This window comes from Carassius auratus, chromosome 38 (genome assembly GCF_003368295.1).
Source record: "Carassius auratus strain Wakin chromosome 38, ASM336829v1, whole genome shotgun sequence".
Classification (NCBI taxonomy): domain Eukaryota; kingdom Metazoa; phylum Chordata; class Actinopteri; order Cypriniformes; family Cyprinidae; genus Carassius; species Carassius auratus.
Genome location: NC_039280.1, coordinates 4405487 through 4426328, shown reverse-complemented (window position 1 = coordinate 4426328; position 20842 = coordinate 4405487). Strand labels below are relative to the sequence as shown.

The 20842-nt window shown below is 37.3% G+C and overlaps 3 protein-coding genes across 3 annotated transcripts; 1 reads left to right on the top strand and 2 right to left on the bottom strand.

Moving 5' to 3' along the window:
• Nucleotides 1-189: 189 nt before the first annotated feature.
• Nucleotides 190-4019, bottom strand: LOC113056711 (retinol dehydrogenase 11-like). Its single transcript, XM_026223532.1, has 7 exons — nucleotides 3864-4019; nucleotides 2790-2908; nucleotides 2190-2345; nucleotides 1995-2099; nucleotides 1533-1742; nucleotides 1254-1443; nucleotides 190-661 (listed from the first exon to the last, which is right to left on the bottom strand). Exons 1-7 carry the CDS (start codon nucleotides 3941-3943, stop codon nucleotides 559-561), a joined length of 963 nt encoding a protein of 320 aa, XP_026079317.1. The 5' UTR covers nucleotides 3944-4019; the 3' UTR covers nucleotides 190-558.
• Nucleotides 4020-4648: 629 nt separating this feature from the next.
• Nucleotides 4649-11423, top strand: LOC113056708 (vesicle transport through interaction with t-SNAREs homolog 1B). The gene is made up of 6 exons (XM_026223527.1): nucleotides 4649-4942; nucleotides 6225-6283; nucleotides 7279-7470; nucleotides 10229-10402; nucleotides 10535-10596; nucleotides 10701-11423. Exons 1-6 carry the CDS (start codon nucleotides 4846-4848, stop codon nucleotides 10795-10797), a joined length of 681 nt encoding a protein of 226 aa, XP_026079312.1. The 5' UTR covers nucleotides 4649-4845; the 3' UTR covers nucleotides 10798-11423.
• A 2642-nt stretch (nucleotides 11424-14065) lies between these two features.
• LOC113056707 (arginase-2, mitochondrial-like) lies at nucleotides 14066-20606 on the bottom strand. Its single transcript, XM_026223526.1, has 8 exons — nucleotides 20186-20606; nucleotides 20021-20093; nucleotides 16742-16916; nucleotides 16193-16352; nucleotides 15924-16018; nucleotides 15504-15608; nucleotides 15079-15215; nucleotides 14066-14998 (listed from the first exon to the last, which is right to left on the bottom strand). Exons 1-8 carry the CDS (start codon nucleotides 20294-20296, stop codon nucleotides 14811-14813), a joined length of 1044 nt encoding a protein of 347 aa, XP_026079311.1. The 5' UTR covers nucleotides 20297-20606; the 3' UTR covers nucleotides 14066-14810.
• Nucleotides 20607-20842: the final 236 nt, after the last annotated feature.

The window sequence follows — 20842 nt, the reverse complement described above, 5'->3', positions numbered from 1 at the left end:
AGAAAAGGATATACTTGTGTCTGAATCCAATTAGAGTCACAAACAAATGTCTCCTGAAGGGTGATTATTAACATTATTAAATAATTAAAAGTAATTCAAATATAATTATATATACAAAACAATACTTCAGTCTAATCAGTCTTATTTTTAATACATTTTTTAAAATTCATTTTTAATAATTTTAGAAGAAAGGAAAATTTTTTTTTTTTTTACTGTATATATTTATTCATTCATCTCTGGTAATGAAATTACCACATCATTTTAAAGCACATGTGTATAAAAGACTTCAGATATGCAGCTTCATGTGACGATACTGAGATGGGAGTTAAAGCAGTGTTCAAAATACAAACAGAATAAAACATTAAGTTTAAAATTCTTCACAGATTTGTTCTAGAGTCAAAGAAACTCAAACTGCATGTCACAAAGGCATGATTGTGCTAGCGACTGGAGAAAATGTAGACAACTATATTAAACAAAAAGTAAGACAAAATAAATCTTAATTACTGAAAATACGGAGAAAAAAAAACCAAGAGGAATAAAGCAGGTGAAATGAATATTTCAGTCCCACTCAATCCCTAGTAATTCACAGCTTACATCCCAGAGTTTCCGTGCTGTCTCCTCATTACGTCCCTGGGGGGCCACAAAAGCAGGGGCACAATCGCTGTGTGGGAGAGACCGAGAGAGGGAGGTTTAATAGCTGTCAATACCTAAGAAACTACAGATTTTTAATCAGCTTGCAATATAGTGAATGCATTCATGTTCACCCCAAAATGAAAATTCTGTCATAATTGTCTCATCCTCATGTTGTTCCAAACTTCAAAGCAGATAATCACTACAAATGCACGTGCTCTTCTATGATTGTAAACAAGGCCAGCATTTAAATGAATCGGAAGGAAGCATATGATTGATGATATGATACTCCAAAACGGCGGCATGCTACTGGATATGGGATAAGGAGGAGAAGAACTGCTGAATTAAGTCATTATTTTTGCGTACAAAAAGTATTCTTGTAGGTCACGTGTTGATGTCACATGGAATATTTTACTGATGTCCTTGCTCCATTTCTAGGCCTGGTTACATTTCAGATGTGTTATGTGTGGAGGGCCAGAAAGCTCTCGGATTTCATCCAAAATATCTTAATTTGTGTTCTGAAGATAAACAAAGGTCTTATGGGTTTGGAACAACATGAGAGTGAGTAAATTTTTGGGTGAACTATCCCTTTTAACTGTAACCCATTCTAAAGTGTGCTGTACCTAAAATGTTTGCCTGAGATTGATTGGAGCTCCTCGGCGACGGCGCAGTAGACAGACGTCTGAGCTCCTTCCTTCGGGGTCTTCAGGAACATGGAGAAAACCGCAAACAGCAGCGACATCGCAGTAGAATGACGCATGAGCTCTGACCTCACCGTTCCCGGGTGCACAGAGTTCACGGTCACGTTTGACCCTGATGAAAGACAAGTCAAACTGACATCATCTTTAAGGTGGGGTTCCACTTTTCTTTTAGATTCTTGTTTGATGTACAGCAGTATTCACCGTGGAGCCTGCGGGCTAGCTCACGGGTGAAAAGCATATTAGCCAGCTTGCTCTGGCAGTAGGCAAGGCCGCTGTTGTAGCTGCCCTGACTGTGCAGGTCATGGAATCGAATCCAGCCAAAATTATGTGCCAGTGAAGAAACAACCACGATTCGTGATGGAGCACTACGCTTTAGCAGACCAACGAGGAGGTATGTGAGCAGGAAGTGGCCTGAATGAAAAGTGCAGAAGAGCGTTGTATATTTATGCACTGAATTTTGTTTTTATCATATCTCCTGATTTTCTTAATACAATGCATAAAATGTGCCAATTAACTGACAGATATTACTATGACTTGTCCTGAAATCATTCCTGACAGGCCTGTGCTGTTTTGTTTTTGACAGTAAGAAAAGCAAATGCTTGTGAAAAAAAATCAGGTTTGCTAACATGTATTAATATAAATAGAAGAATTAGTTGAACTTACCCAGATGATTGACCCCAATATGCATCTCAAAGCCATCGACTGTCTTCATATAAGGACACATCATGATTCCGGCATTATTGACCAGTATGTGCAGGTGATCAACCTCTGAATGAAGAAACAAAACTCACATATCTGGGACATCTGGGACTTCTGTATCTTGGTTGTTGCACTGCACTGGATATCCTAAGGCAATACCTTGCAGGAATCTCTGAGCGAAGGCTCGTATGGAGCAGGTGTCAGCCAGGTCCAGCTCCCTCACCTCCACTTTAGCTCCACCCACTCGTGTACGGATCTCTGTCGCCGCCTCTTCGCCCTTCTCCACATCACGACACGCCAGAATCACACGTGCGCCTGTCAGCAGGCAGAACTGAAGTGTTAATGTGTATTTAAACTAGTGCTCTCAAATAATGAATTGCATCCAAAATAAAAGCTTTTGTTTCCATTATATACATTTGTTTGGTCTATATTTATTATGCATATATAAATACACACATTCATTATATAAAATATACATTATTAAAAAAAGTTAAATAGACATCTTTATATTGATATAATTTATATATAAATATTTAATATAAAAAACTGTTTTCTGAAATATATGCATGCATGTGTGTGTGTTTATATATGCAAAAAAATATATACAGTACACATATTATCAAAACAAAAACTTATTTTGGATGCGATTAATCGTGATTAATCGTTTGACAGCACTAATTTGAACTGAATTATTCAAATTGTATCACTGGCCATTTTTAAAGATTTAAGGTATATAATACAGACATCGAAGAGTCAGACCTCGAGAGGCCAAATCCAAAGCCGTTTCCTTCCCGATTCCTGAGTTTGCGCCTGTGATCAAGGCAACTTTTCCATCTAACTGGGCTGTGGATGGGCACACTCCTCCTGCTGCATATTTTCTGCACAGACATTCAAATATATTATAAAGAGCATCACAGAAGAGCTGAAAATAAGCGAAAATACTAATTTTTTTCATGGCTGTCTGATTGGTCAGTTAGTCAGGGTTGAAATATCTGAAACATGATCTAACTAACAGCTCATCCTGGAAACTTCTGTCATCCATGTTCTCTACAGTTCTCTCTCTTTCTATATACTTTGAGAACTGTACTATGCGTGTAACGTTACTATAAATTACTGTATTATTTTGTAAACTGTACTATGTTTGTTGTTGTATGTATATATAGTACAGTTATATAATTGTAGTATAATAATTTTTTTTTGTGTGTGTGTGTGTGTGTTCAGTTTGATTGATTGATTATTTCAGAACAGGCATCCCTAATCAATCATATACATTCAGCCAACACTTCTAGTTGTCAAGGGATCCATCCCACGCACAAAGCTTTCACCAAAAACTCTGGAGCCAATGACGCACGTCCTAAAGCAGATGGGCGGGGCGACTCCGCCCAGTCTGCTATTCTATTGGTCGGTTTCTAGAGCAGCTCATGTCATGTGGAGGCGGGCCCACCACGGGACAAACATCAAGCGCATTTTACACTTGATAAATAATATCTTGTTAAATGTATAGTATTACTTGTTGTTTAAATGTCGTGTTGGGTTCGATTAACAGATTAACACTATCTGGGCTGTAGGCTTCAGTGGCTGCAACCACTGATCTATATATATAATATATCTATATTATAGATCAGTGGCTGCAATGCTTTCTTTACATCCATAGACTGGGTTTTCTGTCGTAGTCTTTCACCTCATAATGTTTTAATCCTTTCTGCACTTTATGCTCTTGTGAATGTATGAATCTTGCCTGACTGAATGTATGCATGCATGCAGTGTTTTTTTTTTTAAATGAATGATGAATAGCATACATTTTTCTCGACAAAAAAAGACAGAATTGCTTACCTGATTTGAGGAGAAAACAACCTTAAAATCAGCGCGACCAGCCCTAAACCAGCCGCAATAACCACGAGCACAAGCATCATGAGTCTGCCTCATTTACTCCAGTCTGTCTCTGTTCAGCCTCCCACTCACATCTACAGCTGTGATCCCAGGGAATGATGGGATTGTAGTTTACACGGTCTTGACAATAATATACTATGGATCGCCATGTCATGGATGTCATTCTTGTTTAACATTTATTTTATTTTCAGATTATTATTTGTGTTACTACATTAATATCTAATAATACATTTTTGTTATATTTATTAAATATTTATTTTTTTACATGTCTGGTGTGTGTGTGTGTGATAATAATGGCGATAAAGTGTCTTGAAAATGAAACTAAAATTTGTTATCCAGGAACTAAAATCATAAAAAATTAACATGAACGTCTATTATTTATTTATTTGAGTAAAGCCATATTACTTATAAGTCGTTTATGCAAGTTAATTACAGATATGTGATCTCGTTTTCCTCTGTCACTCAGTTGAAGTGTAATTTGGCCGATCATTCTTCCAGAACCTGTTTATTTGGGTATAAACTACAGATCCCACAATGTATGTATAACGCAAGCTGTCCATAGGTTTGCCCTTTTGAACAGTCCCATACATTTGTTAAATTTTGCAATATGAGGTATCTTAAAGTATAAGTAATATACATACGTATTATTATATAACTGCGTTGTAGGTGTATATATATATTTTTAATAAATTATTGGAATTTTCCCTCTGTTTTTGTTTTTAGGCAAAAACAAAGCCACCTATAATCACGAGGTCCGACGAGGAAGCTTCTGCTTCTGTCCCGACGATTTTGTTTCTTGAAAAGCCGATTGTTTTCACTATTTACAGACAACAACAAACGCCAAACTGCTTTCCTTTTATTATCTTCTCATTTACTTCGAGAACCACCGTTTCTGTGTTTTAGGCTTCGATATAATCGCTCTAATATGTCTTCCGAGGAGTTCGAAAAGCTGCATGACATGTACAGATCTCTATATGAAGAGTTGAAGCTGATGCCTGAACGAGCGCAGAGGTGCCAGGGAGGTAAATAAACTCTCTATACCTATAGCTCAACCATGACAGCAAGATTTGACCTTTCAGAAGTTTATATTGTTCGTCTTGTGGGCTCACAGAGAGTATTCAGACAGTTGAGTGCATACACTGATATACAGGACAGGTGCATCTCAATAAAGTTGAATGTCTTGGAGGAGTTCATTTATTTCAGGAATTCAACTCAAATTGTGAAACTCGTGTATTAAATAAATGCAATGCACAACGACAGAAGTTTAGGTCAATTTTAGTGAATTGTTGGCCTTCTGGAAAGCTTGTTACTGTACATGTGCTTAATACTTTGTAGGGGCTCCTTTTGCTTTAATTACTGCCTCAACTGGGCATGGCATGGAGGTGATCAGTTTGTGGCACTGCTGAGGTGATCTGGAAGCCCAGGTTTCTTTGACAGCGGCTTTTAGCTCATCTGCATTGTTTGGTTTTCTGTTTCTCATTTTCCTCTTGACAATAGCCCATAGATTCTCTCTGGGGTTCAGGTCTGGTGAGTTTGCTGGCCAGTAAAGCACACCAACATCATGGTCATTTAATACAACTTTTGGTGCTTTTGACAGTGTGGGAAGATGCCAAATCCTGCTGGAAAATGAAATCAGCATCTTCAAAAAGCTGCTCAGCAGAAGAAAGCATGAAGTGCTCCAAGATTTCTTGGTAAACGGGTGCAGTGACTTTAGTTTTCAAAAAACATGCTTGGATATAGCACTCTGTGAACAGCCAGCTTCTTTGGTAATGATTTTTTGTGGCTTACCCTCCTTGTGAAGGGTGTCAATGATTGTCATTTGGACAACTATCAGATCAGCAGTTTTCCACATGATTGGGTAGCCTAGTGAACCAAACTGAGAGACCATTTTGAAGGCTCAGGAAACGTTTGCAGGTGTTTTGAGTTGATTAGCTGATGGCATGTCACCATATTCTAATTTGGGTTTTTGTTAAATGTGAGTCAAAATCATCACAATTAAAAGAACCAAAGACTTAAACTACTTCAGTCTTTGTGCTTTGAATTTATTTAATACACGAGTTTCACAATTTGATTTGAATTATTGAAATAAATGAACTTTTCCAAGACATTCAAATTTATTGAGATGCGCCTGTATAAGATTATTATTATGTCTTAAAAGGCTACAGATTCAAAATTGTGAACCAGTTTTATCAGTGTAATCTGCATTGTGTTATTATAGTATTAGTGTGTGTATATATATATATATATATATATAAGTAAATACTAACACATTAATGAGATTAATTTACTTTTTTTGTTGTCCAGAGGAAAGGAAGAGGATTGTCAGGGACTTTGATGAGCGCGTGTCAGAGGCTGAAGAAGTGGTAAGTTAGTTGTCCGTCCTCTTTCTATCTCTCTGTATATGTAATAAATAACTTTTGATTTGCCTGCTGTTATTAGCTTTAAGCAGTAGTTAAGGTGGGTAAGTTTCATGATATACTGTTATTAAAATATTTTGGCATTGACAAAGAACTGTTGTATAAAATAAATACTTTTAAATTGGGACAACCTTAAGGACATTTGCAGACTCTTTTATCCAATGCGACAATCAAATGAGGGAACATAACTAGAAACTCATCACAAAGATAACTGTATTCATAGTAGTTTATCATGCCAAGTTTATTAGAAATCTAGATGAGGAAACAAAACTGGATGGTCTCAGCAGATTGGGTGTAGGTTGACCGCTTATTCAACCAGAGAGGGGCAGAGAAGGTGAAGGTTTTGAATGATTTGCATTCAATTTGTGTTTTAATAAGAATTATAGACTATTGTACTATTGAATTTAGACACCAGGTGGCAGTAGTGCTTCAGACAACCAGTGACAGTCTGCCTTGTCAACACATACAAACCAGTCAGTGTGAAGTGTTTTGAATCAATCGCATTTAAGTTACTATTGTTGCATTGTACTGCTTTTATATTGTATATGACATAACTGTTATTTAAACGTGAAACGTAAGTATATGCAACTCTACAAAACAATTACACAGGACATCGGCTCATTCATATTATTCTTTCTCGCACTATTCTGTTCAAAAGTCAATGAGATTTAAACATTTTTTTTTATGCTTTTAAACAGCAAGGATGCTTTAAATTAATTCAAAATGGACAGCAAAGTCATTTATAATGCAACAAAGAATTTAGATTTATTTTTGCATTTCTTATCAAATAAATGCTGAATTGGGTGAACATAACGGACTTCTTGCAAAAATATTTTTGACCTCAGATCTTTGAACAACAGTGTATGTAGATACACAGTAACATGAGAACCGACTGACCACCTCTTCTGAGTTCAACAGTGAATATGCGATGTCTCTCACAGCTTCAGGGCATGGAACAGGAGCTGTTTGGTGTTCCATCATCCTTCCGAACCCCCATGTCAACAAAGATTCGACTGTACCGACGAGATCTGGCCAAATTGCAGAGAGAAATACGCCTCTCAGCAACACCAGGGTTTTCTAGTCACATTGGAGATGGCAGACAAGGCATTTATGCCGCTCAGAATGACCAGAGTGTGAGTTGAGTAGTTATCTATCTATCTATCTATCTATCTATTTCTCTGTCTGTATATCTATCTAGTCAATAATGAAAATTCTGTTATGAATTACACACACTTGGGTGTACACTTTCTGTGCAAAACAAAATGCTTCACGGTGGAAGAAGTTCATACATTGAGGCTAAGCAAACGATGACAGTTTTCTGTTTTGGTTGTACTGACCCTTTAAAGACAGCAGAGAACAACTTTATAAAATGAGAAACTTGTGTTACTACAAATTTCCCCATCTTTAATTTGTCTCCTTTCTTGCTTCTTCATAATTAAAGTGTTTGTTGTGTTTGTTTTCAAGCTAAATTTACACTTTCTTGGTCACGACTTGTTCTATTGCACAATGATGATTTCTAGAAATGTTCAACATCTTTCAAGTTGGATCTAGTTCTCATCCAGCTAGAACTGGCTACATAACGACCCCCCTTTTGCACCACCACAGCTAGGTATTCCTACAGGAAGTACATAGACGTGTTGACATCTTTAGATCTTCCATGTGTGTTTTTTAATGTCACACCTTAAAGTTGCTTGCATTCCTCAAGTTACGTGATTCACAGTAGCAGCCTGCTCACCTCAGGCTCCAGGTAATGCTGTTGTGAGTGAATCTGGTTGCTAACATGCCAGTCTCTGTTTAATAACAGCGACTGAGACTCCTTAGGGATTGTAATCTGATGTGAACCCATATTAGACATTGTAGATTTTTAGTTTTGTTTGATTGAGGCGAGTCTTAAATTGTGCATTCAAAATAACTGTCAGTCTTTATTATTATATAAGTTAATAAGTTTTAAATTTTGTATATGTATATTTTTTTCTAGCATCATTACTCCAGTCCATTATCCTTCAGAAATCATTCTAGTATTCTGATTTGCTGCTCAAAAAAACATTTATTATTGTTGTTGAAAACAGCTGTTTAGATTTTTTTCAGTTGTTCCTTTGATGAATAGAATGTTTAGAAGAACAGCTTTTATCTGAAATAGAAATCTTTTGTAACATTATGCATGTCTTTTGATCAATTTAAAGCATAATTTCTAAATAAAAGTATTATTATTTTTTTATATAGAAATTAATAATTTAAACAGACTCCAAGCGTTTGAATGGGATAATTTATAATGTTACAAAAGCTTTTTATTTCAGATAAAGCAAATCAGCATATTAGAATGATTTCTGAAGGATCATGTGACACTAAAGGACTAATGATCCTGAAAATTTAGCTTTGATCACAGGAATAAATTACATTTTTTCACTGTTCAAAAACCTTTGACTGGTAGTATATTGTTTAATGTATTGAGTTTAGTAGACACTGCAAACGTATTACAAATATTACAACTTTTGCTTCTAATGATTATAATATTAGGATAATATTTGACAGTTGTGTATATTGATCAAAAGTTAGTGTCAGTGTTATGTAATTCAAAAAAATAAAACTGGTTACCTAGGATCTAAAACCGATCCATCTGGTTTACCATAAACACACAAAGCACCACTCTACAAACAAAGATGCCTGTTGCACTAGAATGGAGCGATGTGTCTCTGTTGCGTACGCACAAGGTTCCCTTGAGCAAGGTCATGCATTATGTCCAAAGAGTCCTGTTTCTAAACCCTTTGAAACTGAGGAAGTGAAGGTCATCAGAAAGGCCTGAAAAGAAGAGAATATGCTTCTTTTCGATTGGACATTTATGAGTCTTTTTGTGTATGAGGTGTGTGTGTGTGTTTGAACACTTGGCATTCAATGGCAGTCAAAAGAGCAACCGTCAGTTATCGTTAGGGCTCACTTTTTCGTCAGTCTGAAGTGTATTATATATTTTTCCTAGAATTTTTTTGTCGTCTTTCTTCAGAAAGACATTCAAGACAAGACAAGTTTTGAACCACATCAATCAGCACTGACATAAATAACTGCATTACATAATTTTAATCCAAGCCAAAAAGGTATTTGGAAATCAAACAACAATACAAAGACTCATCCCATAATGCATTGTGAATAAAGTAAATGATCCAGGAACAATGACACATTATATAACTATTATATCATATTGTATTATGTGTTAAATATTTTTAATTACACTATGTCATTTACATGTACATGTACATGTACACAGACATATTTGTAGATTATAAACAGACATGGCTGTATAAATGTATTCTATTTAATCAGCTGTAATCTATTAATATATTGGTTTTTATGGTAGGTCTTATCGTAAAAATGTTACTTACATTAAAACTATTTTTAGACTAAAATATTAAGTCAGGTCAAGGTTGATATCTGCCTTGATTGCAATCTTTAGAAGTTTGGACTTGGTTTTCTTCTAGTCAGTTAGATGCACCAGCCTTTTCGTCATTATTAGCTAAATTGAAGATCTTATTTCTATGAAAGTACACCAGACCTCCAGGTATTTGTCAATGGTTTGAAGGTACTATGTATTTTTTTGAAGCTGGAAAAGATAAGAAGTTCCTGGTAGTGCAGATCTAGTTCTTTCCGTGATAAATGCCAATGCTTTATACCATATTTTCACTCCCTTGCTTGCTGACTAATTTTTTTTGACTGTCATGTCACTGTCACTTTCTATTCAATAAAAAATTTGAACAAATTTTTTTAAAATTGTGCTCTGTTGAAGTAATGACTGTATTTCATGTCAGTAGGTATGAGTGAATATGGTTTACACTTGTATTATAACGGAGTATGTCTCAGTTAAACAGTGACTAATTTTTGAATTGTTGTTTGTTTTTGCAGACTCATCTGCAGTCTCAGCGTGCTTTGCTTATCCAGGGGACAGAGTCTCTAAATAATGCGTCAAAGAGTATTGAGCGAAGTCAACGGATTGCGGCAGAGACCGACCAGATTGGCACAGACATCATCGAGGAGCTTGGAGAACAGAGAGAACAACTGGACCGCACCAGAGACAGAGTAAGGGAGAGATATTTAGACCAGTGCCCAAGCAGATAATAAACTGCACAAGCAAAATGTCTACAATTAATTCACTTCTTCTCTTTCTCTCCTCTTACCCTCCCAATTTCTCTTCTCTTACTCCATCATCAGTTGGTTCACACTGGTGAGAACCTGAGCCGCAGCAGGAAAATCCTGCGCGCAATGTCCAGACGGTAAGACTTCCACTATTATGAAACATTTTACATCACTAGAATTGTTTCCAAATATCTTTTTGAGAATACACTGTGTCAAACCTCTTCCTTCCCTGTCATTACAGACTGGTGACGAACAAACTGCTACTATCAGTCATTATCATCATGGAGCTGGCCATCTTGGCAGGGGTGGTTTACCTGAAGTTCTTCCGTAAGAAATGAGACACACAAGACTGTATAAGACTTCACCTTTCCCTCTTCTTATTTCTGATGATCACAGGTGTCTGGCCCAATGACAGTGTGCTGGATGCTTTTGTGAGTGTCACATGGACGTGTATGCATGGTTATTTTAAGCGCTGTATTAGCGTAAGTACTGCTCTCAGGGTGAAAAGAAGATGGTGACCATGTCACATTCAGACTGTTGGAGGATAAGGACCTGTACAAAACTGGCGTGATGGGTTTACCCCATCTTTAGCTGTCTTGAACTAGGTGCCATATCTAGTGGATGTACTGTATGGATGGACCGTGTAAACAGAAGGATCCAGCAAAAGGAGGGAAAAATATGTATGCAACCTGTCTGCATTATTATATGCCTCAATTGTTTTAAAGTGATGGATCACTGAAAAATTATAATTCTGTCACCATTTACTCTCACTAATGCCATTCCAAACCTTTTATTGTTCATACAGTGAAAGAACTGCTGACCCTGTCGTTGTATGAACAAAGATTAATTCTTCAAATGTCTTCTTTTCTCATTGGCTGGGAAAGACATGGGGGTACATTGTGTAATATACTTTTTTTGTGACAAGTGTTAACTTGTTATTAAAGGTAGCAGCTATTGGGTTTCATGGGTGTGTTTTCCTCTATTTTTTTCCTCCAATCAGTCAAAACAGAGCTGAGTGTACTCCAGGCCGAGAGAATGACAGCTATAAACACGCACGTCACTTGCTTCACAAGCCCTGGTTGGAAGAGAAAGGGGTGTGTTTAGCCTGTCAGATGGGGGTAGTGATTATGGTAAACATGACTGAGAATAAAGTGACACCAACACCTGCTTTAGTGGAAATACCAGTGTCCAGGGCTATTGGGTCACCTTGACAAACTGACTCTTTGCCAGCTGACTGATGGCGTTTCTAGTCGTGTTCGGGCAAAACAGCAGAAGTATCAGTGGAGAGCAGTCATACACAGTTGTGTGTTTGTGATTGATCTGAGGTGTGAGCAGGTCATTGTTTATAATCCCCATCACATTAAGATGACGTTATGCTGTGACTAGGGGATTATATGTGGGGAGTAGCATCAGTTGTGGATTGAGTTATTAATTTATTTTTATTATTTATTAGTGTCACTTACTAATAAATTACAAGGGAACATTGCTGTTACTAATATTTAGGTTGAATGATTTGAGCAATTAAACTTTAGTAATAAATTAGTTTACTAATCAAGTTAGTAAGCCTAGGTGTGTCTAAAATGAAAAGGTTTCCACATTGTTTTATAGGTGTCTGAATAGCCTTCCAATAAAGTGAATATTAAATTAAGATTAATCGCTAAATCTAAATGCTCGTTTTGACATAACATAAAAAAAAAAAATGATATGATTAATTAAATGTGAAAATTGCGAAACATAAAAAAGTCCAGAATACGATTATAAGGTCTGCATATCTTCCAAATACTTTGTTTTAATGTAAATACTTTTTCTAAAATTTTAATGAATGATTACTTAGCCTAACTTATTAAGAACTGCAGATTAAATTTACAGTTTCATTGTTTACATTTTCTTTAGTATCCGCCAAAAAATGACCAAACATAACTTGTCATTCTAAACTGAGATATAATGGAGAAACTGAGTTTCTTTCATTTTAAGGGATCAATGGTAGAACATAGTTACAGGCCTAGAGTACTGGGGGGCCAGGAATGTGATTTCAACTGAAGACTGAAGCAGTGACTTACACAAGCAATTTCCTAAATTACAAGGTCACGGTTGAGTTTTATTATACTAGCAAGAATAAAATATGTTCTGAAGCACAGTATGGAAAACTTATTTGGAATGTTTGAAAAAGAACACCCATCAAATTTAAAGAACACTTCCAGTTATTGGTGTTAATCTGGCACCAAATTTCCTTAATCATCTGACAAACCCTATTTAACTGGCAGCCTAGCTTTCCAGTTTTTACTGACTTTGCAAAATGGTGAGCCATTCTGAAGTGATTTAAAGCCTTCTGTAGCAGGTTGTCCATATGAAGGCCAATAACAGCCATATAGCAAGAAAAGTTGGTCAATTCCAAATCTCTGATTTCTCGAATATTGCATTTTTATAATGTAACTAACTCGTTTAAGTCCTTCAAAAAGGCATGTCATCCACGAAAGACAAATGCAAGAGAGGACAGGATAATGCAGAGAATCTCAGTGGGGAATCGGTTCAACACTGCAGCTGGAATTGCTTGTCAATTCAGTCTTGGCATACAGTGTCTCAAGAGAACTTAGACCGAAAGTTCACTCTGCAGGGACCAAACCTTTCTTCACCAGAAAGAATCAAAAGGCTAGACTAACCTTTGCTGGGGAGCATGCTTTATGGACAGATGACAATGGCCCAAAGTTCACTTCAGTGATGAAAGCAAGTTTATTTATTTATTTGGGTCCGATTAGAAACATTATGTTCAGTGCCAAACTGGGAAAAGACTTTACCCAAAGTGTGTAAAGAAGTCAGTGAAAGGTTGAGGAAGAAGTGTCATGGTTTGGGGGATGTTTTCTGCAGCAGGATTTGGGCAGAGAGAATGCAAATTCTTATCAGAACCCCCTGTGGCTTTTCTGCGTTCATGACCCAATCAGCCTGCAATTTTCATGCAGACTAAAGCAGTCCTGTGAAGCTGAAAGGATTGAAATAATGAGTCCTGATCTTAACCCAACTGAAAATGCCTGGGAAATGTTTGGTGACAAAGTTATGGCGAAGAAACCCACTACACTCACCACACTCTGGAAGATTGGAAAAGTGGTCCAAGATCACACCAGCACAGTGTGAGAAACTATGTCCTGCGCTGAAGTCACTCAACACAAGGCCCTCTACACTTCCTTATTTCTGACCGCTGTAACCTTCAGAAAGTTTTGTTGTAATATTTCTTACTGCTAGTGGTTACTGTTCTCAGTGATGTAGGCTTTTTTAGTTATTTTGTAAAACATTGTTCTGCTGGCATGGTATAACCACAACCAAAATTCGTTCAAATTCTGAATTAATTTTACACTTTACTTGACATTATTTCTGAAAAAATAAAATAAATCGATGTCTTATTAAATTATTTCCACTGTAAATATGTTCCATGTATGTCTCAGACAGTTATTAAATCTTTTTTTATTTTCATATAAATATTCGATTGTTTCTGTCAGGTGGATATGAACTAACAAACAAGAAGTTCTGGATTATATTTAAGAATTATTTTAGGTTTAAAATTATTCGTGAATGTTATTATTTGTCAATCTAACGAATAAAGATGAGTCTGTCTCCAGTACATTTGTTTATTGCAACAAAACATTTTTAATGAAACAGAAAAATGTGACAAATCAAACTACCGTTCCCTAAGAAGATACTGGTGGTAAATTCAGCCCTGAAAAGGTGTACAAAATTAATCCATACTTGATTTTTCAAAGGTTTATTTAAATAGACATGAAAATTACTAAAATAACTTACTTCAGATGCACTATTTAAAAAAGATAACTCAGGTTCAACCTAACCAAAACTGTAGGATTAAATAAGCCATTAAAAGCAGTCCTACTATACAAAAACAAACAAACATAGAAATACAATAAAAAACAGTTCTGGTCCAAAAGTGCAAACATGTTCCAAATTAAAGGAAAATCAATCAGTCCACCACAGTAAAGAGTCACCTCAGCCTGCAAAAAATATGTTTAGCACACTTGCTTTTAGATAATTTTTTCCTGCAGTAAATCCCAGAGAATAATCAGGGTTACCCGCTAATACCTTAACAGCTGACAAATGTTAAAAAATATCCAGATCTCAGCTCTTTTTTAGCCAAAGCAAAATTAGTGGTAGGTATAATAAAATAAACATCACCCATCTGCTCATAGCAGCATTTCACCAGTGATGTGACAATTTTGTTGACCAAGACTACAGTAACCTTCAAATTAAATCTTTAGTCTGGTGCTCGGTCTCTGCAAACCCTTCAGTGTCGTTCTTTTAGACTTTGGAATGCAAAGTTTGTCAAAGTCCTCGATGAATATCTTGTACTCTAAAGCCGCAGCTCGGTGTCCTCTTTTGGCTCTGGAATCTTTGGGAAGGCGACGTGTGCACCTTCACGTGTCTGTCCGAGAGCAGATGCGATGACATCAACAGCTAGGCTAGTTGTGGCCTCCACAGCTTCAGGTGTCGCTCCTAGAGTGGGATTCACCTCAACCACATCCATAACAGAGAGTAAACCTGTGTAGAACGAAACAAAACATATTAGCATCATAGGATTTATTTAATTCCAAAGTCACCCGTTATGTGAAAATCTGTACCTGTGTTATGGATCTCCTCTGTTACATAGATGCCCTCTCTATAGGTCAATCCTCCATTAACGGGAGTTCCAGTGGCGGGAGCCAGGGACGGGTCAAATGCATCAATGTCAAAGCTGAGATGGATTGGCCTTTGTTTCCTGATATAAAAATGAAATAAAAATAACAGTGACCAATTACATAAGTTGTTTGATTGTGATGTAGTGTACACAGATTAAACAGAGAAGTGCTAAATCGTATTTAAAGATGACATTAAACAAGCCCCTTGTGAGCTCTCCAGAAAACTACACTGACCCATTTACAAAGTTCAATAGCACACAGGAGGACTACATGGAGAATAAACAGCAACATGCAATTCGCTGCTGGTTGTTTACAGAAGCAGCACTACTAGTTAATAAGTGTGTATGTTTTTCGCAATATCACTATACCTTGCCAAGAGGTGATCCAAAGTGACCTCCATTACCCTCTGAATGCCCATTCTGTCAATATCCCTCATGGAGAAATATTGGATTCCCAGGGTCTTCAGGATTATACTGAGAGAGGGCAATAAATCAAAACTGGTTAGTACAATAAAAAAGTGATGCTGTTTTCTCTATCTCTTTATATAAGCAATACACATACATAGTTTAAGCATTATAGTGGATTCATCACTTAATTGTGTCTGATTTAGTCTCTGTCTCATGTTGACTTCATCATAAACATTTGATTTTGTGCCCTCTTGGTGGTTACAGGTAATGTCACTTTTATAAATAGCCAATGGATGGTCACATTTGGTGATTTAGTAGCATAGTATGTAGAGAACTGGCAACAGGTGCCAAATCCTGGATGACAGAACATAGTGTGCTTACTGCTCGCCTGGATCCACATCTCTGAGGCCAATGTAGACCAGATCTCTGGCAGACAGGAAGGGCTTCATCCAGGAAAATCCAGGAACTTCTGGCATCTGCAGGTAAGGAAGCAGAAGATAATGGATTTAGAAGTTCTATATGGTTTTCTGGAGCCAAATTACTTGTAGGTGGAAAATTCATGTACAAGCAAGAGGAATCGTGTCAGAGATGCTATGATATCAACATTTCTTTTAACTGTGGACGTAATTTTGTGCATGAATGCTAATCACCTTGTTCTGCAGGTCCTTGAGTAAGAATGCTACAGACTGGCCGTGGAGGTTTCCAGAAGGTGACGTCAGAGGAGTGTTGATATCTGCGTGAGCGTCCACCCATATCAGACACAGGTCAGGGCAGTGCTGAGCATGACCTTCTACTGAACCAATCGCCAAGCTGCAGGGACAAAAGCATTACAAATGTTAATGTTTGATGATTTAGGCTTTTAATAGAACAATTTCAACACCGTTTTAGATTACATTGAATTTTTTCATTCGTCAGAATTTTTTTATTAAAGCTAGCTGGTAATACAAACACCTTCTTGAGTCTAAAGAAAAACCTTCACCTTTCAAAAACCAAGTCATAAAGCTGGACTCAGTTTAGCTGAGGGCTACAACATTCATTTGTGCTTGTGCCAAAAAAGCATAAATGGAAAGACTAGTGGAATAAGTAACTAATTATTAGCACTCATAAATATACACCAAGATAAAAGGGTTTGTAGATAAAATTGTGTGTATTTTTGTATTTTTTTTTTTAACTTTAGATAAAGAAAGAAAATGGTGTACCTATGGTCTCCCCCCAGCATGATGCAGGTATGTCCTGCCCCCACCGCACCGCTCACAGCTCCCGACAGCAGCTGATTGGCACGTCCAACTGTGCGTGGGAACGGCACGTGCATGAAGTGCTCATCTTTTTCCAGATGCTTGAAGGTCAGGTCTCCAAAATCATGCACAGCGTAGTCTACAAGAAGACAGGACATATAAATAAACTAATGACATATCAAGGTTTTCTTCACATGACTATTTTATATGAAAATTGGTCTTAAAGCTTCCACCCTTTCTGCCTACTCTGACCAAGCACATGCTTCTTTCGAAGACTGTTTGGTTGACAGGTCACAGATGTGTCACCGAATCCCAGCATGAATCTGACCATGTAATGTCATATAGAAATGTAGGTAAGAACCCCCATAGGTGGACACTGATGAAGGTCTAAACAGCTGATGGGGCCCAGGATGACAGAACCAGACCAGCCGCGGTGACTTCGTGACAGTGTTGAATTACTCATCAGATTTTAAATGACCAATGATGGACTTGCATACCATCTAGTGGCCTCTTAACAGGAATAGATGTGAACACTGTGGCCAGGTTAAAGTTTAATATGTGTATTTAAAATACTAGATGTACAAGCAAACAATGAGGAAATAAAGGAGATGGCCTTGATAGAAGCATGATGGATGATCGTCATAAGCTAAGACAGAGGTCAGGGTTAAGTAAGTTTGTGTTGACTTAACTGCATTTGAAAACTTCAGGTTCATGTGCAGTTTTTTGCTCAACCATTTTTTTTCTTCATTTTGTGGGTGTGGAACGCCTTGACATGATATGCAAGACATTTACAACCAACAGTTGGTGAAGAGAGCAAGACATATCTATATTTGTTGCATTGGATAAGCTAAGCGCTGATTTAGTTTGGTCTAGAATGCTTGCCATATAAGGTGCTATGGTTATTTTCACAACTAGAAACACGTGATGCCTGCTAAGCTCCTGCTAAAGTGATGTTAAAGTAAATAATCATTGCATAATTAGGTTGTGCGTGTGTATATATATAAATATAAAAAATCCCAATAAAACTGCTGTAAAAAAAAAAAAAGCTTATGCAACAAAACACATAACACACACACACACACACACACACAGTGCCCCATTTTCAGAGATAATACGGCAAAATCCTCCACAGTTAAGGTGAAACGGGGTCTTCGAGGTTGTGTCATAAGTCATTCGTTCACAACCGCCGACGGAAAAAATCTCAAGCTTAAGATAGCAGTAACTATCGCATTACACGGAGAACGAGGAGTTACGTAAAGCAAGCCTGCGCTCTGCTCGATGTTAATGTGATTAACAGCTGACTGACTGACTGACTGCAGGCGAGACTGACGAAGTGACTTGCACATTCCAACTAGTAATTATGGAATGTGATGACTACGAATTACGCCTTCTTTTCTGTTATTTAATTATTACTATTTGTAAAAGCAGTAGCCGTTAGGCGTGACGGTAATGTGGATGCTCGCGTGCTTTTTTACAGTCAATGGCACGGACAGATACACTTAAAAAAATTAAGTGAAATTTTAGCATATCAATATAAACACTGTGGGTTATGTATAATAATAATAATTATACTGAGGGAAAACTATGGTCGTTTGTGGAATAGAATATTTCGAATACATGTCCTTTTAATGCATGAATTATTATAACTGAAAGAAATAAACACTGTTTTGTATTCTGATTTTTCTGTTCTTCTCTTTTGCATTCTGCCCTTAACATTGCTGTCGTCGTGACTACTGTAGACAGAGGAAGTTTTTTTCCTTTCCACCTCATTCTTTCCATGAGGAAAAAAATAATGCATGACACATTCATTGTTTATTTAGTTCATAAGAAATAATTAATTATGGAAACTTGTAATGAAATACCACGAATGTTCTCCTGTAATTTGAAGCCACCCTTCTCGGGGCTTTTGTTACAGGGTTTACAGGCAGTGGTTAATCCACAACACAAATCCCATATTCATCAAATTCATTTCTGACAAGCTGGAACGACGCAAAAAAAATAATCTGCCAGCATTACTACACATCTTTTTTTCTCTACATGTCTGCAGCTTGAGTCAGCTCATCTGAAACGGTATTCTCACTACAATCGTAATGGCACAAAAAATAATAAATCCATTAAACATATGACCCCCCTCTCTAATCTCTTTCTGTTATCTCGTCTCTGCGCACTCTTTCTGAGGAAATCTTGTTTCACTTCTAACTAATGTACCTCGGTGTTGTTCTATAAAACCATGTGATCACTGAACGCAAGATGCAGGTAAGATAAAATAGTTGTAATTTTAGTTCCAGAGACACATCATTTAACAGTTGAAAGCCGTTTGCCTAGAAAAAGACAATGTAAAAGCAGCGTAATGAAATTCAGAGTTGCGTTCTGTGCGAATGGGCCCGTATATCGTTCCTGAATTAAACACTACTTTGAATAAATGCGCTTGCTACATTATGCAAGTTCCCTACTGCGCCATCTCCACTAAAGTCTACTGTGAATGATAATACCCTATTGTTATGTGCCTCGGCAGGTCGTCTCATAGCTTCTCTGAATGTGTGGAGGAACAGCAGTGACTCGCCAACATACTGTAATCTACCCTCCTTTTCTCTCTCACTGCGGACAGACAACATTCACAATTTATTCACTGACCGTAACGCTTTCACTTACAGTATTCCAGTCATAAAATACTACAGCCAAACTAGAATTGCTACGTAAAACAGATTGTGAAATGTCATTGTAAATTAATTCACGTTTGGACCGTTGGATGATGTAACAATCCAGCGCCCGCCACTAATGTATTAAGATAGTTCACCTCCGAAAAACGAAAATGGTCACGCTTAGTTAAAGTCTAATAGATTTAACTTCTTGTTTCAAACATGCACGGCTTCTATACAAAATTATTTAATAAGCAGGATGACAACCTCACTTGGTTATCATTCAACTTTCAATGCATCGAAAAATGATGCAATAAGTGAATGGTTACTTAAGCGGTCAGTTCCCATCCTTTGGAGGATACATCCATGATGACAGAATTTTCATATTTGAATTATTCCTTTGATTATCCCTTGAGAGTATACACACACAATATATATATATAATATATATATAAATTTATGTAATTATATAAATGTATATATGTATAATGTATATATATAAATTTATGTAATTTTCCCCTCGAAGTATTTAGAGTCTTAAAATCTATAAATATAACGTTATCTACCTATATTTAGAGAGATCCATAAATACTTATGTACTTACCGAGATTTGAAAGTCTCTCCACCAAGCCTGCATCCCGGATGGCTTTGGGTCCATGTTCCACCCCTCTCCTTTTCTGAGTGAAAATCGTACAAATACCGTCATATCACTAAATCATACATCAGTGCGTTTATGAGAGTTCTAACTAGATAAATCTAAATCTCTTACCTGTCCTTTGGAAAACGGAGCTCCCAGAATGGCAACAGATTGCGACCGGTTCTGCTGGGAGGAACTCAGCGTGGATCTCAGTAATCTAGACAGTGGTCCTCTCAAGGCCATGCTGACTCAACAGGAGAGGTCTGAAATAAAATGCAAAAACTCAGCGGAAGGTTTTCGCAAATGAATAGGCTGTTGCCCGATGTGGCTTCTACTCTTCTGGCTCAAGACTGGCTGTTGAATCTGCAACGACGTTTTTCTTTAAGTCTGCCACTTAATTCATATTCATGAGTTGGTGAATAGCGGGAGGTAGAGCTCAAAGCCACACGCTTTGGGTGAAATCTCAAGACTGCCCCCCAAAATCTAACAGTCCTCCAGCATCCAATTGTTTTAGAGAGCCTCGTCCGCTCAGTGCGGCGTGAACGGGCGTGAACCACGTTTTTCTATTCATAGAGCGGACAAACCTGCGTCACACCCGATGACACACCTCCCTTCCAGCCAATCAGAAGCTCCGCCTGCGTGGGTTTGTTTCGATGAGGGTGGCTTTGGCCGCATGAGTGGCGTGAGAGATGGGGTGCCTTTTATGTGGTGTTGGAAATTTCCATCTCTGCACTGCCGACTGCATATGTTTTTTGACTTGCCTTATGTCTCGTCAACAAATTCCCATCT

Bases quoted from the DNA above. Each gene is read 5' to 3' on its own strand.
- LOC113056708 (XM_026223527.1), top strand. From the start codon at position 4,846: ATGTCTTCCGAGGAGTTCGAAAAGCTGCATGACATGTACAGATCTCTA. The intron at 7,471-10,228 runs GTGAGTTGAGTA...TTGTTTTTGCAG, and splicing joins CCGCTCAGAATGACCAGAGT to ACTCATCTGCAGTCTCAGCG. The intron at 10,403-10,534 runs GTAAGGGAGAGA...CTCCATCATCAG, and splicing joins TGGACCGCACCAGAGACAGA to TTGGTTCACACTGGTGAGAA.
- LOC113056711 (XM_026223532.1), bottom strand. From the start codon at position 3,943: ATGATGCTTGTGCTCGTGGTTATTGCGGCTGGTTTAGGGCTGGTCGCG. The intron at 2,909-3,863 runs GTAAGCAATTCT...ATGTCTGTGCAG, and splicing joins TTGTTTTCTCCTCAAATCAG to AAAATATGCAGCAGGAGGAG. The intron at 2,346-2,789 runs GTCTGACTCTTC...GCCTGCTGACAG, and splicing joins TTTGGATTTGGCCTCTCGAG to GCGCACGTGTGATTCTGGCG.
- LOC113056707 (XM_026223526.1), bottom strand. From the start codon at position 20,296: ATGGCCTTGAGAGGACCACTGTCTAGATTACTGAGATCCACGCTGAGT. The intron at 20,094-20,185 runs GTAAGAGATTTA...ATTTTCACTCAG, and splicing joins CTCCGTTTTCCAAAGGACAG to AAAAGGAGAGGGGTGGAACA. The intron at 15,609-15,923 runs GTAAGCACACTA...GCCCTCTCTCAG, and splicing joins GATGTGGATCCAGGCGAGCA to TATAATCCTGAAGACCCTGG.